General features: G+C 41.4%; 1 protein-coding gene across 1 annotated transcript in view; it reads right to left on the reverse strand.

The window, feature by feature from the left end:
* Positions 1 to 1,464: 1,464 nt before the first annotated feature.
* The window catches only part of JAM2 (junctional adhesion molecule 2), a 90,064-nt gene continuing 69,215 nt past the window's right edge, over positions 1,465 to 22,313 (reverse strand). Inside the window, exons 5-10 of the mRNA XM_062206516.1 lie at positions 20,516 to 20,718; positions 15,812 to 15,911; positions 11,289 to 11,396; positions 9,584 to 9,599; positions 5,572 to 5,614; positions 1,465 to 4,029 (exon numbers count right to left, since the gene is read on the reverse strand). Of these exons, the coding sequence (XP_062062500.1) occupies positions 3,997 to 4,029; positions 5,572 to 5,614; positions 9,584 to 9,599; positions 11,289 to 11,396; positions 15,812 to 15,911; positions 20,516 to 20,718 (503 nt within the window). The 3' untranslated portion in view covers positions 1,465 to 3,996. The remainder of the gene's footprint in view (positions 4,030 to 5,571; positions 5,615 to 9,583; positions 9,600 to 11,288; positions 11,397 to 15,811; positions 15,912 to 20,515; positions 20,719 to 22,313) is intronic.

A 22,313-nucleotide genomic window follows, 5' to 3' on the forward strand; every position in this document is an offset into this window, starting at 1 on the left:
AGCATTGGAAGATGGCCCAAGTGCTTGGGCCCCTGCATCCATGTGGGAGACCCAGAAGAATCTCCTGGATCCTGGCTTTGGATAGGCCCAGCTCTGGCCATTGTGGCCATTTGGAAGGAGTAACCAGCGGATGGAATACCTTTCCCTCTCTCTCCCTCTCTCTCTAACTCTCTCAAATAAATTTAAAATTTTTTCTTAGAAAAAAGATAGTGACTGAGGATTAAATAAGTCAATGAATAAATGGGGAGATGTAGAGATATCAGTAGGGGGCATAGTGGTGGTGGTGATAGAATTTAAAGGCATTCTCGGGGCCGGCCCTGTGGTGTAGCAGTTAAGGCCGCCGCCTGCAGTGCCAGCATCTCATATGGGTGCCGGTTTGAGTCCTGAATGCTCCACTTCCGATCCAGCTCTCTGCTATGGCTTGGGAAAGCAGTAGAAGGTGGCCCAGACACTTGGGCCCCTGCACCCACATGGGAGACCTGGAAGGAGCACCTGGCTCCTGGCTTCTGAGCACAGTTCTGGCCATTGGGGCCATCTGGGAAGTGAACCAGTGGATGGAAGACACCTCTCTCTCTCTCCCTCTCTTTCTCTCTCTCTCCCTCTGTAACTCTGCTTTTCAAATAAATAAAAATAAACCTTAAAAAAATAATGTAAAGGCATTCTTCCTGGTTAGCTTCAGTATTTTAAAAAAATATGGATTGTTTGCATCCCATAACAGAGTGTCTGCTTCCAATCCAATTTCCTGCTATGTGCATCCTGCACATGATGACCCAAGGACTTGGGTCCCTGCCATCCACTGTGGAGACCGGACAGAGTTCTAGGCTCCTGATGTTAGCAGGTCTAGCCCTGGCTATTGCAGGTATTTGGGGAGTGAACCAAAGGAAGTGCTCTCTTGCAACCTCTCTCTCTTTCGCAATCTCTCTCTCAAGGAAGTGCTCTCTCATGACCCCTCCTCTCTCCCTCCCTCCCTCCCTCCCTTCCTTTCAAATAAAATGAAATCAAAACAGGTGAAAGATTTGGGTGTCTGTGGTGAGGGGAGAATGGATAAGAATGAGTTAGCCCAGTATGGCGTTTAGGCTGACTATAGGGAAAAGGGAAGATAGAAGGGTATCACAGGTTGTGAATCTTGGGAGGGATAGATGGGACAGAAACTCCTGAGGATGAGGGGAGAATGTGAGAAGAACATAAACATTTAGAAGGAAAGAGCGGGGGTATAGAGAAAAAGCATGAGGTGTGAAACATCCTGGATCAGATGGACCTGGGTCACACAGACCCCAACTCTTCACCTCTGTGAACTTGGCAAGTCACTAAATTCGGTTGTTTTCTCACCGTCCATTGCCCACCTTGTAGCATCATTGACCAATGAGATTTTAAACACCCTCAATGTCATCCATACCCTCAACCTCATCCACCCACCACCTCTGACTTAAGAAGTATTCAATAAATACTCTTTGCCTTTTATTTTCAGAACATGTTTTTTTGGCATCTGAGAAGTTGGCAGGTATCCAAACAGATGATGAGATTCTAATCTTAAGCAGCTAAAGAGCTAGCCCTGTAGCTGCAGATGGTAGAGGGTGCAGTTTCCTGGGTTTTAATGAACAACAATAGGTGGATGACTCGTCCCCTGCACCATTAAATGGAGCTAAAAAGTTTTACAAATTCAGCTGTTTTTATTAATGTAGACTTTAATCAAAAAAAGCCACCTGTGAGATGAAGGAAGTTCTTGGCAAAGTTGTATTGAAAAACAATCGTTCCAGATTTAGTCAGGTTAAACCCTCAACTAAAAATAAATTAAATCTAGTACAACAGCAAAAATATCAAAACAAAACTTACTATTAAAGAAGCTAGAGCTCTAATCTTTATACAACACAATTTCACTGCAGGAAAATAAAATTGAAATGCTGTAAGAATTACAATGAGATTTTACCAACTGTTAATGTTTAAGTCCCTCAAAAGCAAATGGAAACACAAGTTTAGATGGCAGCGACCTACAAATAAACTTTTATAATTAGAAAATTAGTGCTCAATACCATGTCCTTTGTGTGGGAGAAGGCATTTTTACATGATTTTTTCTTAGCTATATATAATATTTTAAGATAAGGTGTAATACGTATTGACACAAAGAAAGTGTTAGATGTTCACATTGCATAAAATGAATCCTCTAGCTTTTGAAAGGAGCTTTTTATCTATTAGTGAAGCTAAGGCACTACTTAATTTTCCCCTGCAATGTGGATGTGTGTCATTTAAATCGAAGCAGTTGGTCTTGTGTGATGGTAGGTACCCCGAAGAGGCCATCTTTGAGAGTCTTTATCCCCGTGGCCCTGTAGTGCCTGAGGAAAGCATTCCTTAAACCAAAGCCAACCTTCTAATCAGAGCATAAGCAACATTTCACAAAAGCTGACAGAAAAGCCAGTTAGGAAATTAGGTTTGTGGGCTAAAACCTGTCTGTCTATACGTGAAGTTTGATTGGAACAGACACATTCATTTGCTTGCTGCCTATGGCTGCTTTTCTGCTCCAATGGCGGAGTCCAGTGATTGCAACAGGGACCCTGTGATGGCAAAGATCTGCTATGTGGCCCTTTACAGACTACGCTGGCTGACCCATGACTAAAGTGATGATCTGATTTTGGGGACGAAGTCATGCTACAGAGGCCCAGTCTCCTGCAGAGGGGTCTGTTGATAGCATCCAGTGCCACAGACAAGACAAGGGAAATGGCCTGACAGAGGCATCTTCCCACCGACCCGGTGTCCGGGCAGGGCAGGCACTCACTGAGTGCTTAATCCATTTGCTGGTTCCAGATCTGCTTTGCCCACCGGATAGAAAAAGCAGACTCCTTTGAAAGCTACTTAGCCGTGTTCCAAGTTTGTCAAAGGTGGTAGTAACCTTTTCATCCAGGCTTTCCCAGAATAGGACATGCCCTTAACCCTATTTTGTTTCTAGTATGAACTGAGTATTCAAAATAAATTATAAACAATTAAGCTTTTGGACACAGCCCAGTTGCTCTCACTGTTAAGTAAATTGTTGCAGTTTTCAAGTTGTAACAGCAGCTGTGGAGGGCTTTCTGGTTCATCAGTTGAGAGGCAAAAGGCTTAGACTCATTTCTCATTCCGGCCACTGTTTCTCCTGTGTTCTCCAAGGGCGCCTGATGCAGGGAGCTGCAGACAGCTCTCCCATCCCATTTACTTGTCAGACAACTACTCCTGTCCTGTGTATTGCCGCCTTCCCACCAGCGAGACCAGCAGCCCCCTAGCTCAACCTCACCTGAACCTTTACCACATGCTTTTCAGAGGCAGAAGGCTGTGAAGTCACTGCTCATGCAGGAAAGGTATGCGCTCCCATGGTGAGTTCTGGTGTCAAGGTCACGGAGCTGCACAAAGGGCACACACCAGTGGAGTTCTGTGCACACCCGTGAGCGCTGGCCATTAGGTCTTCATGATGCTTTTGGTTCTCAGAAATGGAAGTAAACACAAAATACAAATACTTATCTGTACGACTTAATGCCACTACCTCCCTCCTGTGGAGAAATTAATAATAAATGAGCAGCAGAATAAGGATTATATTAGGAGAGCAAAGAGGATTCTGGTAGAAATGAGACCAGAGGTTCCTTTTGCATCTGTCAGGGTATTTCTCTGAACCCCTAGACCAGACACTTGCATGCATGTACATTCTCATGCTCTGCGGATTAACTCCACACCAGTAACTTTCTCTAGAAGTTAGGACATCTGCTAACATTTCACAAGCCCCAGAGTACTACAAAGTATTTTGACCCTTTCTCCCTAGTCCAGACACCAAAGGCCAGACTGTATTTTAGATGCTGACAGAACTGTTTGCTTAAAGTAACAATTTCCAGTGAGTTCATGGTCATACAAATTATAATAAAACACCAATTTCATTTCTTCAGGTAACCCTTTGCAAGTGTAAGACCAAAAACTTTTATAATAGTTAATAACTTGTGCAACCACTGTGGTTTTGATGTATTCAACACTGGAATTCTTTTAAATTACAAAGGATTTTGTGTGCTTGAAATCCTAGGGGGAAAAAAAGAAAAAAAAGTTTAAATATAATGTACTAATCCATATTTAAAGATGCATATAAATCTTATATCAAGCTACACACATGCACTATAAGAATCTTTACAAACCAGCATATGTAATTAGTCTATTTTAGGGGGAAATTATATACTAGAAGACAAGGTGCTCTGAAACTTAGCTGAGAGTAGCACTGGAAGTTAGAGCAAGAGAAATCCGGTTAGGGGAGTGCTGCTTGCATTGAGGGCGTAAGGGCCAAGGCTGTTGCTAAATGTCCCACAGCATGGCCCCCTCACAATGAAGACTTATGTGACACAAACTGTAAATAGTGCTGGGGCTGACAAACCCTGCTGTAATGCAAAATGAAACTCAAGGAGATTCCAGCCCATAGCTGAGGAACGCAACTGGGAAGACAAAGGAAAAGGCGTTTGCTCTTTAAATTTAAACACCAAAAAAATGCCTCTTATGGCTGATGGGAAGGGACTCCTTGCTGCCACACTCAGGAGTACTTCCCACAAATTGTAAGAATAAATATGGAGTTCTACATTGCTTTTCCTCTAATTAAATACTACGCCTTTGATATAGTGAAATCGCAACATAAGGTGACTTCTGCGACAGATTGTGGAGTAGATAACTTTTCCAAAATAAAATGTTTATGTCAAGAACTCTACGGAGCAGTAAGTGGTTGTTAACCACACGCGTCTGCTAGGATAGTTTAAAATACTGATGTCCACGCCCCACTCCACTCTCTTGAAAGGAAATCTGAGAAGCTCTGCCGTAACGTACTCGGGAAATCAGGGAACCCATGCACTATTTCTCAAGTGTAGGCCTCTAAAAATACTGGAGACTGCCCTTGCCCCACTGTATTCCTAAAGAAACAAAAAGCAAGGTTGAATATCCAGCCAAAAATAGACCAAAACGTGAGCAACGATGCTGTTTACTGCTTCACTGTATTATGTATGATGTGGAAGTACAAAATGTCTATCTCGTGTTCCTAAATCATCTGAATTAGATAATTAGTGCCTTTTTTTCCAGTATTGCTGAAATGTTCCCTTCAGCAATAGCAGGGGATAATTCGTATCCCTCAATTTTCCAAGTGCTTTGAATAGCCAATGGCAAGTTCCAGAGCTACAGATCTGCTGCTGGTCTGGCTGCCATGAAGCAAGGGTCAGGGTTCCAGCTCAGCCATTGTTACCCCTTGAGAACTCACATCTCAATTTCATCATCTCGCAAGTAGAACCAGTAACACCAGACCTAGGGATATTAAAGAGGCAGACTCATAATAGCAAACACCATGTGAAAAACAGTGACAGGATGAAGATCACTTTCTGGAACTGCCTACGTATGCCAGGCACCTTTATCACGCCATCCCAGACAGGGGAAGAAAGCTAACATTCATTTGGCTCCTCTAAATACAAGTGGAAGTCACAAACACAAAGCATATTGAAAGTAAAAATTCACAACTTCCATACGATTGTTTCATTTCCCTTGCCTTATTCCTAAACATGTCTGTTCTATAAATATGCTTTTAAAAATACTCACTGTTTCACTCATTGTAGTGGCTTTAGATGAGGAACTACTCTTCCTGTATATGGAAAAAGAAAATAATATTTACTACATTATTGCTTCCAACTCCGAAGCACACAGTTTCTTTCAGTTAATGTAACTTGCATACATTTTCTCAACAGGAAGATATTTATCCGAGCTAGGTAGAAAAAAGCCAACAATCCTAACTGAATTTCTTACATTCATGGAAAATATTCAGAGAAAGACATGCAAACTCATGTACATAAAAATGTAGCCTAGTGCTAACACACTGAAGATATTTTTGGAATACACAACAAGAGACTGACTTTTTACATATTAACGTTTACTATTTGAAAGCTTCATGATCATCTCAAAACACTTTCTCCCCACATGGAAATTTGGCTGTTATGGTATTCAGGGTTCCAGTCACCAGATTCATCATGCAACAAACCATAAAGGCCATAGATCCACAAATGGGAGGAAATATGTCTAGGAATAGATATTCCTTCCTGGATTATTATCTTGCTTCATATACAAATTAATGGAAGGAAGAATAACCCCTCAGCCACTGCAGCAAGGTGAGCCTCTCTGCTGGTCTAAGATGATCTATCTCAGAAAACCTGTCAATTACTTGCTGCCTCACTCAATAAAAGAGGAAATCCTGGTAATCGCTTGGGTGAGGGCTACTCATACAGGCTGCTTTGCTCTTCTGAACTCAGTCCCTTGGCTACTGCTACTCTGGTAACTTGGATTTTATTTGGGCCTAGTACTGGGATATTATAAAACTGAAAGACCTGGGGGCCGGCTGTTGTGGGGTAGCAGATAAAGCTGCCGCCTGCAACACTGGCATCCCATATGGGTGCTGGTTCGTGTCCTGGCTACTCACTCAACTTCTGATCCAACATCCTTCTAATGGCCTGCAAAAAACAGCAGAGGATGGCCCACGTGTTTGAGCCCCTGCCACCTATGCGGGAGACTTGGATAACGCTGCTGGCTCCTAGATTCAGCTTGGCCACTGTGGCCATCTGGGGAGTGAATCAGAAGTTGAAAGATATCTCAATACGTGTGTGTGTCTGACTTTCAAAAAAGAGTGAAAGACCAGGGTTCAGCCAGGCTTCTAGCAGCAGGAAGTCAGTGGCAACTCAGTCGTCGTCGTCGTCGTCTTCTTCTTCTTCTTCTTCTTTTTTTTTTTTTTTGAAAGATTTACTTATTTGTTAGAAAGGCAGAGTTATGGCACAGATAGGCAGAGGCAGAGGCAGAAAGAGAGAGGTTTTCCATCCACTGGTTACTCCCCAAATGGCTGCAATGGCTGGAGCTGGGCCAATCCAAAGCCAGGAGCCAGGACCTTCTTCCCGGTCTCCCATGCAGGTAAAGGGACCCAAGGCCTTGGGCCATCTTCTACTGCTTTCCCAGGCCACAGCAGGGAGCTGGATCGGAAGTGGATCAGCCAGCACTTGAACCAGCGCCCATATAGGATGCCAGCACTGCAAGTGGTGGCTTTACCCACTATGCCACAGTGCTGGCCCCAGTTTTTTTTTTTTTTTTTTTTTAAGATTTATTTATTTAAAAGTCAGAGTTACAGAGAGAGGGGGAGAAAGAATCTTCCATCTGCTGGTTCACTCCCCAAATGGATAACGGTCAGTGCTATGCCAGGCCAAAATCAGAAGCCAGGAGCTTCTTCCGGGCCTCCCATGTGAGTGCAGTGGCCCAAACACTTGGACCATCTTCTGCTGCTTGCTCAGGTGCATTAGCAGGGAGCTAGATTGGAAGTGGAGCAGCCAGAACTCGAACTGGTACTCTGTTTTCTAAGGATTTAGGAGAAGAGGCCATGGCAGCTGAGTGTGGAAGGGAATGCCTACGCAACTAACCTTGGGTCTGCTATGTACATACACACAAGAGCCAGAAATCAAAAGCACATAAACTACAGCTCTGGTGATCTCATGCACCAAAGACTCCAACATTTCTATTTCCAGTTAGGATAGCTCCCCAACTCCAGATAAATATATGCAGTTACTTCCTGGTTATCTCTACAACATCTCCCAACACTACCACTTTGGTACCTGTCACAGTTCTCTCTTGAATTACTGCCATAGTCTCCAAACTGGTCTGCTTGCTCCCACCCTCTGTCACCTGATAGTTTAGCACTGGCTATGCTGAGTTTTGAAGAATTAAGATGATGCTACTACTCATTCTCTCCAAGCCCTCCAGTGACTTCCCATCTTACTCAGAACCAAAGCCAAATTTCCCACAGCTACCTAGAAAGGATGCCACACAGTCTGGCCCCTGCCACTTTACTGCACTCCTCTCCCGTCTCTTGTTCCCCTCACTGTTCCAGCCATACTGGTCCTCTTGGTGACCCTTAGACATTTTAAGCACACCTGGCCTGGAGTACCTTCTAACTATATCCTATGCCTGTACATTTTTCTAGTGGAAGTCTGCATGACTTGCATCCTTAACTCCTTGGGTTTTTTCAAGCACCACTTTATCAGGCCTTCCCTAACCACTCCACTTGAAATGACAATCTCTGTTCCTGCTATGTATTCCCTATTCACTCACCTGCTTTATTATTCTCCTAATATTTATTCTAGTCTGACATACTGTATAGTATACATGTGTAGACTTTCCCCCTTTCTCTACTAGAATGAAGTTTAAGCTGGGGTTTGGTGGAATTTTTTGTCCTGTCTTATCCATGGCTGTATTACCAATCCCACAGAAAGAATAAGGCATAAAATCAGTGTACAATTAAATGTAAAAAATAACTGTTGGGGCCAGAACTGTGGCATAATGGGTAAAGCCACTGCCCACAGTGCCAGCATCCCATATGGGTGCTGGTTCGAGTCCCAACTGCTCCATTCCTGATCCAGCTCCCTGATAATGTGCCTGGGAAAGCAGTAGAAGATGATCCAAGTCCTTGGACCCCTATACCCATGTGGGAGACCCAGAAGCTGCTGGCTTTGAATTGGCCCAGCTCTGGCTGTTGTAGCCATTTGGGGAGTGAACCAGCAGATGGAAGACCTCTCTCTCCCTCTCTCTCTCTCTCACATGCTCTTCCACTGTCTCTCTGTAATTCTGCCTTTCAAATAAATACATCTTTAAAAACAAAAACTGTTTAGTAAAATTTTACTTAAAATTTTCAATTTAACAAAATATATTAAATGCATATTTTTATAGTAGTTCTTAAAAATGTCTACAATAGGCGTGGGGAACTGTTTTCCTGCCAAGGGTCATTTGGATTATTTACAACATCACTCGTGGGCTATACAAAATGATCAACTGAAAAATTGGCCTGCTGGGGGCGGTACTGTGGCATAGTAGGTAAAATTGCTCCCTGAGATACCGGCATCCCTTATGGGCACTGGTTCAAGTCCTGGCTGCTCCACTTCCAATACAGCTCCCTGCTAATGCACCTAGGAAAGCAGCAGAGGATGACCCAAGTGATTGGGCCCCTGCACCCATGTGGGAGGTCCAGAGGAAGCTCCTGGCTCCTGGTTTCAGATGAGCCTAGCCCTGGCTGTTGCAGCCATTTGGGGAGATGGAAGATTTCTCTTTCTCTCTGTCTCTCCCTCTCTCTCTGTAACTCTGCCTTGTAAGTAAATAAATAAATCTTTTAAAAAAATGGCCTGTATAGATTTATTGAATTTCCAGTACGCCCTGCATTTGCTTTGGCATACCCAATAATTTCACAGGCCGTATGTCTCCCACTTCTGGCCTACAAAGTCAAATAAGTGGCTCTCTTTCTTTTGGTAACTAATGATCATTTACAAGCACACATGAGGTAGAATACATTTCTTGATGAAATTTAGTACTTCCCATAAGATTAAACCTACATAAATTACCCAACTTTCCACTTTTTTAAACATTTTTAAAAAGTGTTATTTAAGGTATACAAATTTCATACATACAGATTTAGTAACATAGTGATACTTCCCACCCCACCCTCCTCCTTCCTCTCTCATTCCCTTGGATGACTAATGGGAAACTACTTCATATAGGGGAAAAGGAATGAACTTAAAGAAGGTATACTTACTGGAAGGCGGTTTCTTCTACAAAAAAAAAAAAAAAGTATGTGTCATTAATGCATGAGATAACACGGAATGATACAGACTCATAGAGCTTAATTTCTAAAACATCTCGATTCTCACTTGCTGACACTTGTACTTTCTAAATCAAGGATTGGCAAATTTTTACTGTAAAGAGTCCAGATAGTAATATTTTAAACTTCGGGGACCTGGAGGCAAAAATCAACAATACTATACAGGTACTTTTACAACAAGACAGAAAACACATTTCTAAAATTTCTATTGATGACATTCAAAACTGAATAATAATCAAAGTCTTGTAATACAGGTTTAGAAGAAAGGAATTTTTCCCTTAATTTCAGTTGAAAGCTAGTACTCCCTATCATCATATAGACTGCAAATTTTCATCTGTAAAAGCTGTTTTTAGCTCATGGGCCAATAGACAAACAGATGGGGGCCAGATTTGGTCCTCTTGTCATAGTTTGCCAGCTCCTATTCTAAACGCAAGTCAAAGTAGTATGGCTCTCTTGACTATGTTTTCTGCCAGATTATATGTGAAGCAACATTCTTGGCAAATGAGCTCCTAGTATCCAAGTATGCTCTTTAACTAATTCACTATTTTAAGAAAACTTTACTTAGGAACTCCTCATTAAAATACTCAGATGATATATTTTGAATGTGTACAGGCATCGTACTAGTGTGTACTTTCACTGGTAACCAGCAGGGGGACACAGGTGGAGTTCATTCATAAAATTATATTACAATAGAATGAACTGGAATACTATAAACATGAATAATTATTATTAATTCACAGAGCAGTTATTCTTAGTTATAGAAAATCTCTGGATCCATGTTCACAGAAAAAATTTATCACATATAATATTTAATTAGGTATTATTCAATATTCCTTTTCAATTTAAGTTTTGTTTTGGTATAAAATTTTTAAAACCTAAATTCCAAAATTAATGTTTACTGTCAAACAGTGAATTCATGCTATATATTATTTATCATTCCACTAAAAAATTCTATTTTATATATTATTACCAATGTATCTCCTGGTAGAGTTCTACTGCTTTGAGTGTCCAGATAATTTTAAAGACTAGGAGTGAAGAAAAGCATTCAGAATAAAAAATATTATTTTTGAAATCTTATCCATTAACAACAAACCTATTTCATTATCATATGGTGATCTGAACTTCTAGAAATCTAAACTTGAAGAATGAAAATCCCTGTACAGAAACAACACTAATACAATAGGTTCCTAGTTTTGACTGAACAATTCTCATCTAAATACATCTGTGCATTTGACATTCAATAATTCACTATTCTGTACTTATAAATATTTCATTTATTACAATGAAACTGCTTACAAAATAAGAAATCAGTTTATCTCTTGAGACATGTAATTCCTAACTTAGAAAAATCTTAAACACATGTAAATAAGCTATAAATATTGGCCTACAATGAATATATCTATCTTATGGCAGGGTCTCATATATTCTCTGTTGTTCCCTGCAATTTTATAATGAGATAGCTCTGTCTTTTCTTCCTAGGGTTGCCAAGGTGCTTTGTAACTCACCTGCATGTCATCACAGAGATTTTCAGTAGTAGAAAATCAACAACAATAATTTTCCAGAGTTTTCTAGAAAGTCTTAGGAGAAACAGCATGTTATAAAACTGTAAATCCATCGGAAGTTGTGAAAGTGCACTTACTTGAAAAGTAGCCTTTCCTCTGAGCATAGCACACTCCAAGGCCACAAATAGAAATCACTAAGGCCACAACCACTACAGCTGCTATGATGCCACTTATGTTGAGGTCATCTAGAATGTGAAATAAATCATGCATTAACCCATTTCAGATAGATGAACAGAGGGAGCATGAAATGGAAAATGTTCAGAAAAAGCTTCTGCTTTATAGTTATATCACAAAGCAAAGTTTCATATTTTTGTAGCTTGTTCAGCTAATTCACTTCCAGGACATGGCTCAAAATTGACTGCAATATTAATAGAAAAAAGTTTTATAAGGATCTTAAATTTTAAAAAAGTTCTATGATCCAGAAATAAAATGTATTCATTTGGTATTCTTTTACATTAATTTGGGCATGAAATAAGTCACAGAATTTAATATTGGTTAAAAGCAGAATTAAAAAGAATATTGTTTGGGCTGGCCCCGTTGTGGGTAAGCAGTTGCCTGCAGCGCTGGCATCCATATGGACACCAGTTTGAGTCCCGGCTGCTCCACTTCCAATCCAGCTCCCTGCTAAGGCACCTGAAAAAGCCGTGGAAGGTGACTCAGGTACTTGGGCCCCTACACCCATTTGGGGGACCTGAAAGAAATGCCCAGCTCCTGCTCTGGCCTGGCCCAACCCTAGCCATTGCAGCTATTCAGGGAATGAACCTGCAGATGGAAGATATCTCTGTCTTTCTGTTGATCCATGTCTCTCTACAACTCTGACTTTCAAATCAATAAATAAATATTTAAAAAGAAAAAAGCATATAGTTCTGGGGTGAGCATGGTAGCACAGCAGGTGAAGCTGCTGCCTGGATGCTGGCATCCCATATGAGTCCCAGAGAGTGTCAACCACTCCACTTCTAATCCAGCTCCCTGCTAATGCTCCTGGGAAAGCAGCAGAAGAGGACCCAAATGCTTGGCTCCCCACCACCCAACTGAGAGACCTGGAAGGGGTTCTAGGCTCCTGGCTTCAGCCTGCTCCAGCCTAGGCCATTATGGCCACTGTGGGTAAATCAGCAGAAGGAAGTGCTCTGTAACTCTGCTTTTCAAGTAAATAAAATCTTTAAACAAAAAAATATAATTCTAAAATATACTCTTTTTTATAGTAGTAGTGCATAATTTTGATATATACAGTAGTATGTCCAATCTAAGGGCAATTATTTGACCAAAAAAAAAAATGTCCTGTACTTGATAGAAGAATTTGACATCCATGAATATTTTACCCTAAACGCAAATTCTGACAAAAAATTTCTTTTCCAGTAAGTGCTAAGTCAGGATACACATTTTACGTTGTTTTCTTCAAGGAAATTGAAGATGGAAGAAGAGTAAATTAGAGGTACGTTGCATTCATTTGTCATTTTCTGTGAGGTACTGAGCAAGTCATACAACTATATTAAGCTTCAGCAAAGAGAAAATGTAACAATAAGTCTGAAAATGCTTTGTGTTCTTTCTTTGGGGGAGAAAAGTCCACTTTAAAAGGAAGATGCCATTATTCTACATTAAAAGAAAGAAGCCAAACTGGTAAAAGAGAAAGTAGGAGTGGGACCTGCTGAATTTGTTCAAAGAGGCATCTTGGAAATCATCAGCAAGTCCTACAGAATTTCCTCACAACAGTTAACAGAGTCCGGTTTTCTTTACAAGTTACTAGTGATAATTCACAAAGAAAATGAATTCAAAAATTCATATAATGAGAGGTCACCAAAAAAATTCATGGAAATGCATATGATGAGAAAAATACACATGGATTTCAAATTCCTTTTACACTGAAATAAGCTTACCTTTCAATTCCATTTTCCAGAACCTTTTTGAAGTTTCTTTGGATTTCAAAAGATGGAAATGCCAAACCAAGTCATGAAACACCTAGTCTTAATGGATGAGTACTAAACTAATTTTAACTTTTAAGCTAGCTTATACCTCAAGAGTAGATAAGTAGGAATCATTTTCAAATTAAAGTGGTCCTCCTGGGAAACAAAGTTTTAAGTTTTGTTTGTTATATAGTTATTGGGTGCTAGGGAAAAAGTAACTAGTATATCAAAATCACAAGTTCATAGATATTATTCCTTAAAACATTTATGATCATTTAAATGGAAGCAAAAATAAATAGAAATGATGCGTATGGCACAAGGTTATGGTAGAAATCATGAGGCTAGTACCTGAATGAATTTAATTAGGGAAATGCTTCATTAATGCTTTAATTTTTAAACACATTCAGATAAATGTTTTAAATGACAATTCCAAAGTAGCACTGAAAGGGATAATTTCTAATAGCTCAAATAACTGCTTATGATGGACCATAAATACCAGCACTTGAGTGAGCTTGGTGGGTAATATCAATGCTTTGCCTTCCTAAATTAAAAACAAAACAAACAACAACAACAACAAACCAGGAGCAGATGTTTAGATTAGTGAATAAGAAGAAATGACAATATACTCATACTATTGACTATCAAGATATCCTGAATTCTATTAAGATGACATTTAACTGCACATAGACAAAGCAAATTTGTCCATTTATATATGAAGACCTCTAAGGCTTTGAGAAAAATGAATTTTATGAATTCCTGATCCCAAAAATCTGAAGATAAGTTGCTGCAACAAGGAGCAGTCTGTATTCTGCTGCCAGGGGCAGCCCTCCTGGGTGCTCTGTAACCTTTAGGGACCATCTCCAGCACATACCTCTCTATTATACAATTATATTCAAAATACATGGCTCTTATGCAGGGAAGAAGGAGCCAAATTTTTCAAAATAAAATGAAAGAATAATAAATAATATATTCTGAAATTCATATAACCTAGAAAAGATTCTTTAACATTAATTCTTTTTGACTCCAAGAAGCTTACTTTGTGAGATATATATATATATATATATATATATATATATATATATCAGCTATGCTGTATAGCAAGCTAGATCCGTAAGTAGTTGATATATCTTATTTCATTTTCAGAGACAAACAGAAAGATGCTTACGCTGCCTCACTCCTCAGATACCAGCAATGGCTAGGGGACTGAAGCTGGGAAATGGGAACTTAACCTACTTCTCTTATGTTGGTAGCAGGAACCCAACAACTTGAGCCATCACCTACTACCTCTCAGGGTTTGCATTGGCAGGAAGCTGGAGTCAGGAGCCAGAGCCAGGAATCAAACCCATGTACTCCACTGTGGACATCCTAACAGGCATCTTAACTGCTAGGCCTAATGCCCAGCTCTTGATATGTTTTCTGGGAGACCACTCTGCAATAAGTATAGCTTAGTATTTCAGGGGCTTGAAAAAAATTATCAACAGCTTGATACTAATAACTAAAACAGCTAATACTTAGCAAATGCTCACATTATACCAGTGCTATTCTAATAATTTCAAATATTATTTTAATTTTCATATCATCTAAGAGAAAGACATGGGGCTAGCATTTTAGTATAGCAAGTAAAGCTGCAGCCCGTGACACCAGCATCCCATATTGGTGCTGGTTTGTGTCCCAGCTGCTCCACTTCCAATCCAGCTTCCTGCTATTAGCCTGGGAAAAGCAGTGGAAGATGGCTGGAGTGTTTGGGCCCCTGCAACCCATGTGGGAAACCTGAATGAAGCTCCTGGCTCCTGGCTCAGCCAGGCCCAGCGCTGGCCACTGTAGCCATCTGGAGAGTGACCCAGTGAATGGAAGGTCTCTCTTTCTCTCTCTGTCTCCTCCTCTCTCTGTAATTCTTTCAAAATAAATTAAAAAAATTTTTTTAAAGACAAAGACATATTACTACTTGCATTTTGGAGAGACTGAGGCATAGGTTGAATGATTTGCCTTAGAGAATGTAGCTAGTAAATGGAAGAGTTAGAAATGAAACCATATACAGACTCCTGGGCCCTCCACAATCTATGCACTATAAGACCCTTAGCTTTTGTTTGAAAGATTACTCAGGAGAGGATATAGCAAACACTTATTTGAAAAATTAGAAAATTTGTTAAAGATAATGCCAAGGGGCTGGCACCGTGGCACAGTAGGTTAATCCTTCGCCTGCAGTGCTGGCATCCCATATGGGTGCCAGTTCTAGTCCCGGCTGCACCTCTTCCAATCCAGCTCTCTGCTGTGGCCTGGGAAAGCAGTAGAAGATGGTGCAAGTCCTTGGGCCCCTGCACCTGCATGGGAGACCTGGAAGAAGCTCCTGGGTCCTGGCTTTGGATCAGTGCAGCTCTGGCCGTTGCAGCCATCTGAGGAGTGAACCAGCAGATGCAAGACTGACTTCTCTGTCTGTACCTCTCTCTGTAACTCTGTCTTCCAAATAAATAAATAAAATCTTTATAAAAAAAAAGATAATGCCAAATATTCCTGGCTTGCTTGGGAGACATTAAAATCAGCATCTTTATTGCCTTGTAATATGTCAAGCTAATTTTAAACATTCCCTCCTATCTCTTCTTCAAATCACTCCACCTTCTCTATCTCTTGCTCCTTCCATTCCCAAATATTTGCACTCTTTAGCTGCAGATCATTTGATTCTCCCAGTATTTCATGCTTACCTACTTGCATTCGTTTTCCAGGACACCTGCGATATCCGACAGAATTTCGGGCTTCACAGGAATATTCTCCACTGTCCAGTTTGGAAACTGTGTTAAATTGCTATTTGTGGAAGGAAAAATGAATATATATATTTTTAAGCAACAAACTACTATGTCTCTTGAATTTTTTTCACATTTTATTTAAGGTTTACAAATGTCATGCACTTCATATATAGAGATTCAGAAACATAGCGATACTTCCCACCCCACCCTCCTTCCTGCCCACGCTTCCATCCTTCTTCCTCCCCCCTCTCCTATTCCCACTCTTAACTTTAACAAAGATCCATTTTCAGTTAACTTTATACTCGCTAAGATTAACCATACACTAAGTAAAGAGCTCAACAAATACTATGAAGGAAATAACTGTTCCTCAACAGTCAAGACACGGGCTACAATCATCGATCTCAAAATGTCAATTTCATTCTATTACATTACATTTTAGGTACTCTATTAGTTACCACAGATCAGGGAAAACATATGGTATTTGTCTTTTTAGGTATGACCCTTGAATTTTATCATTAACTTGGTCTTTCCTTTTTAATGACTCAGGACTTCATATCTTCAAAACTCTGCTATGACTTCAAGGAGAAAATATATACAAGAAAGCTTTTTTTCTTTTCTTTATTTTTCTCTTGTGTAGTATCAAGATGTAGTAGGATGCCAAAGGGCTTTTTTTTTTTTAAGGAAAAAAAAAACTACATTATAGTTTACATCTTTGGAATTTTTTCTTTTAAAGATTTACCTTATTTATTTGAATGGCAGAGTTACAAAGAAGATAGGGAGAAACAGAGAGAGAAGTCTTCCATCTACTGTTTCACTTCCCAGATGGCCATAAACAGCCTGGGCTGGGCCAGGCTGAAGCCAGGGGGCAAGAGCTTCCTCCAGGTCTCCCACACGGGTCAGGGGCCCAAACATGTGGGCCGTCCTCTGCAGCTTTCCCAAGTATATTAATATGGAGCTGGATCAGAAATGGAGCAATTGGGATTTGAATTGGTACCCCTATGCGATGCAGGTGTTACAGGCAACAGCTTTACCCACTATACTCTAACACTGGCCCAGTAAAGAGCATTTTAAATTTATTTTATTTTAAAAATTTATTTTATTTATTTGAAAGGCAGAGTTACAGAGACAGAGAGAGAGATCTTCCATCCGCTGGTTCACTCCCCAAATGGCAGCAACAGCTGGGGCTGTGCCAGGCTGGAGCCAGGATCCAGGAGATTCATCAAGATCTCCCACGTGGATGCAGGGGCCCAAGCCCTCGAACCATCTTCCTCTGCTTTCCCAGGCCATTAGCAGGGAGCTGGAAGGAAGCTGAGCAGCTGGGACTCAAACCAGAGCCCACAGGAGGTGCCAGCACTGTAGGTGGAGGCTTAACCTTCTATGCCACAGCACCCGCACCAAAAAGGGCATTTTTAAAAGTGCATCACACACAGTAGTGTTCAGGAGTCTAGGTATTTCTAGTTCTCAGCAAACACTTATAAATGAAGGCCTCCCATGTAAAAGGATGGATGTACTTTCCTAAGCCACAGAGGTTCAGTGCAGTAGCAAACAATGACTTCTTCCTCTGTAGAGCCAGAGTTATTGCCAGCAAGTAGCTTAGGGCCTAGGAAATCTTAATTGCATCATGCATAGGATTGCAAATTCTATCAATTCTAAAATTTTTGAAAATTTTGAGAAGAAAATGTCTAACACTTGTTCCTTCTAGTCGCTTCTAAAGCAACTGAAAGGTCAGACTGATACAATAGATTTGATGACTTTTATCAGTAGTTTTATCCCCCTTAGAGAATTTCTGGAAGGAATGAAAGCAGACAGGAAGAAAAATAGAAAAAAGAAAGAAAGGAAGGAAGACAGATAAGCGGGTAGGTAAATGCCTTCCTGGACACCTTGACAGACCCCTACAAGACCAGTGCAGAGCCGAGAGGGCTTTCAGGTCACTTTCAGGAGCCGAGGGGTCACATCCCCAGTGCTGCAGTGGTCACTGCTGACCTCCTCCAGGGAGCCATGCACCTCTGAGGAACAGCGACTTATTGTCCTGGCTCCTACCGCAATGTATGTTACTAAAAACAACTAGAGGCCAGCCCGTGGCTCACTAGGCTAATCCTCTGCCTGCGGCACCGGCACTCCGGGTTCAAGTCCCGGTTGGGGCGCCGGTTCTATCCCGGTTGCTCCTCTTCCAGTCCAGCTCTCTGCTGTGGCTGGGAAGGCAGTGGAGGATGGTCCAAGTGCTTGGGCCCTGCACCCGCCTGGGAGACCAGGAGGAAGCACCTGGCTCCTGGCTTTGGTTCGGCGCAGTGCCGGCCATAGCAGCCATTTGGGAGGTGAACCAACAGAATGAAGACCTTTCTCTCTGTCTCTCTCTCTCTAACTCTGCCTGTCAAAAAAAACAAAACAAAACAAAACAAAAAAAAAAACAAAAAACAAAACAAAAAAAAAACCAACAACTAGGGTTTTGGGCTATGAGTTCCTTTTCCCCTTCCTGGTATCTTTGCCTACAAGCCACATTCCCCCTTTTCTGGGCCTGTTTTCACCGAGTGCGATAGAAAGCTTTTCCTGGTTTGTCTTCATTCCATGAAATTATCTCCCGCTGCCCCCAAAAGCCTTCTGAATATTCACCATGAACTATGAACCACGATTATGTATGAATAATAAGCTAAGCTAAAACCCCAAATGATGTTCCAGGACATTGAAACTGGTAATTAAAAGAACGTCTTTGGTATTTGTACACTGGAGACTTTGGTGTTCATTTCTCTCTCTCACACACACACACACACACATAAAAAAAAATCCATTCCAGTAAACCCAAGTGCATTCCTTTGGCATCACAGGATATTCCAAGGGTAGAGGTTAACTGAGGAAAGTGAATCTATATCATTTCAGACTTGCCTTAGGGCTTTTATCACCTGCTCTGAGAAAAAATAAATTTGAAAAGTAAATATAGCCAAGTGCGACAGCAGATTTTCTGCCCAGTTTCTCGGTGTAAAGTCGTCTGGACCTGCTGACTGTGCCTGCTGACTGTTCAAAGGGCCAAAGCACGGCCTCGCTCAGAGGGCTGCTGCAGATCTTGATATGCCGGATTATGCAGGCTCTTGACAAGTTTGCTTTATTATTTATCAGACGATTTAGTTCTAAATGTTATTGTACATTTGTAGATTGAACAAATGAGAGAACATATTATATCCTCCTTTTAAAATTGTGATTATTATCATGCCTTTAAGGTTCTTTTTTTTTTAAAGATTTTATTTATTTATTTGAGAGGTAGAGTTACAGACAGTGAGAGGGAGAGACAGAGAGAAAGGTCTTCCTTCCGTTGGTTCACTCCCCATATGGCCACAACAGCTGGAACTGCGCCGATCCGAAGCCAAGAGCCAGGAGCCTCCTCTGGGTCTCCTATGCAGGTGCAGGGGCCCAAGGACTTACACCATCTTCTACTGCTTTCCCAGGCCACAGCAGAGAGATGGGAAGTGGAGTAGCCAGGACTAGAACCGGCGCCCACATGAGATACCCACGCCGCAGGTGGAGGATTAACCTACTGCACCACGGTGCTGGCCCCTAAGGTTCTTTTGATGATGGCTGTTTAGTGATTCTGGAAGTCAGGAATTTTCACATTTACATGTAATATTAATTTGATTGGAAAGAAAAAACCTTGAAACATGATGATCATTTTTTACTCCTAACCCTACCCTGAAAAGCCACAGAAAAAAAACGAGAAATACTTTTTATAATAAAATCTCATTAAACTTATATTTTTAATTATTTGAAAGAGAGTGAGAGAGGGAGATATCGAGAAAGACAGAGACAGAGATATCTTCTATCTGCTGGGTCATTCCTCAGATGCCTGCAAGAGATAGGGCTGGGCCAGATTAAAGCCAGGAGCCTGGAATTCAGTTTGGGTCTTCCACATGGGTATAAGGACGCAACCACTGAACCATCACCTGCTGCCGAACAGAGTGCCTGTCATCAGGAATCTGGAATCAGGAAGCAGAGCCATGGCTAAAACCCAGGCACTCTGATATAAGATGTGGAGTTTAACGCATTGTGCAAAAATGCCTGCAACTTAAAATGTCATGAATTTTAAAGAGCTTATTTATAGATTGCCACCAGTATTCCTAGAAAAGCCTCTCAATCAGAATATTTTTCAAGGGGGAAACAATCAGAAAATCCAGATGAAATCTGAAGTCATACCTACTCAAGTCCTAGGATCAAATGCTAATGATTTAGAATCATGGAAAATTTAATGATCCTGACACCTTCCTATGGGTTGACGACAGTCACTATTCTGACATGGTTGGCATTAGGGTCAGGGTATCCCCAAAATGAGCTTCCCTGGTATTGTAAATATGGTACTTCACTCGGTAATTTTCCAGACCAGGAAGCTGGTTGTCAAGTCTTCCTGACCAACTATCATGAGGTGGGCTTGGCCTGCTTCAGGTCACTGACATGACCGCATGTCCTCAGCTCCTGGGTTTCCTGTACTGTCTTCTCATCACTTGTGGTGGTCCTTTCTAACACTTCTTTGTAAAGGCGCTGCCATCTTCCTGCGTCTCCTTCTCTCTCTACATGGCAAGTAATCTGTCGGTCTTTCACTCTCCATCCCTGTGTGATTTAATCATCTTTTCCTCCACATGCAAGAGTTAGTGATTAGCCCAGCACTTGAAATGATCTTACCAGAGTTCCAGATTTTGTATTCACTGTGTATGAGCTGTTAGTGCTTTGAGAGTCAAGTCTGGAATCCCCTAGCAAACGGACGCCATCCTTAAACCACGTATACTCAGGAGCCGGCTTTCCTTCTTTGTCTTGACATCGTAGCTCTACCACCGTCCCACTCAGGGCAGAAGCGGGGACTTCACATGATGGAACCGCGGGAGCCACTGAACAATAAAAGTCAGATGTTGCTGGTTATTTATAAGCTACACAAGAGTTTTAGTAGCCAGTAAAAATGTATTTCCTTTAACCTCCTGGAATGGAGTGGCTACTTGGTCAACAGATCGATTTCATCATGGGCACAGGGTAGACCACAATGCCATTCCCCTTGTTGCCAGATGGGGGTCATATGCTCATGGAATTTGGGGAAAAGTAATCTATGGCATTTTCAGGCCTGACGCGTGAAAACCTCCTGCAGGATGCTCCATTCATTCACTCTCTTGCCCACTCCCACTCCCAAGTGGGTGTCAACAGAAAGCCACACGTTGAAGACAAGACCCTATCAGGCTACCCATCTCTAATGACTTAATGGAGTAATATCTCCACGGCCGCCCAAACTATCTAGGCTTTATTTAGGTGAGAAAAAAACTTCTGTTATGTTGAGCCATTCACTGGGAGTTCAAGGGCTTAACTGTCATAACAATCATTACTTTAGTTAATACTAAAGTATTAGCCATTATTTTTTAAACAATCTCTGTTTTTCTCACCTATGGCTTAATTTTTTTAAAAAGATTTCTTTCTTTCTTTATTTGAAAGGCAGATTACAGAGAGAGAGACAGAGAGATCTTCCATCTGCTGGCCTCACTCTCCAAACGGCCACAATGGACAGGGCTGGGCCAGGCCAAAGCCAAAAGCCAGGAGCTTCATCTGGGTCTCCCAGGGGCCCAAGAACTTGGGCCATCTTCTGCTGCTTTCTCAGGCACATTAGCAGAGATCTGGACTGGAAGTGGAGCGGCTGAGACTCGAACTGGTTTTCATATGGGATGGCAGCACTGCAGGAGTCGACTTAAACTGCAGTGTCCCATTGCCAGCCCCTCACCATCCAGGGCTCTAATGTTTTATTACTGACTATACTTAAAAGAAAACAAGCCTGAGTATATTTCTCAGGCTTGGTACTCAATTAAAATCCCATTCTGCCTAGAACCGGCCAAGGTATAAAATATCTGATTTAAGAGTTAGGATTATTAAAGAAGAGTTTATTAGGTGACCTAACATCCAGGAAAACCCAGAACTGGCTGTGGCAGGCTGAACTCTAAGATGGTTCTCCAAGACCTATGTCCTTGGTGTACACATGCTTTCTTTAAGTTACTCAATCAACATTTATTTAGGTACTATTGCGAAGGCATTTTGGAGATGTATTTAAGGCCCAAATCCATTGTCTTTAAGTTGGGAAGATTTGGTACATGAGTTTGACTTAATCATATGGCCCCTTTAAAAGCTGAGAAGTATTCTCTGGTCCCAGAAGGGAAAGTCAGAGATTCAAGGCACAGAAAGGATTTGTCATGCTTCTGTTTCTCGGACAATGGAAGCTGCCAAGTGTCAAGGAATAGGGTGCTCTCTGGTAACCGCGTGTGGCCTCTAGCCGACATGCAGCATGGGATGGCGACTTCAATCTTACAACCAAAGGAAATGAAACTGCCAACATTGAGAATGAGCTCGGAACCAGATTTTCCCTAGAGCCTGCAGACAAGAACTCAGTCCAGGTAACACCTGGATTTCAGCCTTGTGATACCCTTGGCAAAGAACTCAGCCATGTTGTCGA

This window comes from Lepus europaeus, chromosome 2 (assembly GCF_033115175.1).
Source record: "Lepus europaeus isolate LE1 chromosome 2, mLepTim1.pri, whole genome shotgun sequence".
Lineage (NCBI taxonomy): Eukaryota > Metazoa > Chordata > Mammalia > Lagomorpha > Leporidae > Lepus > Lepus europaeus.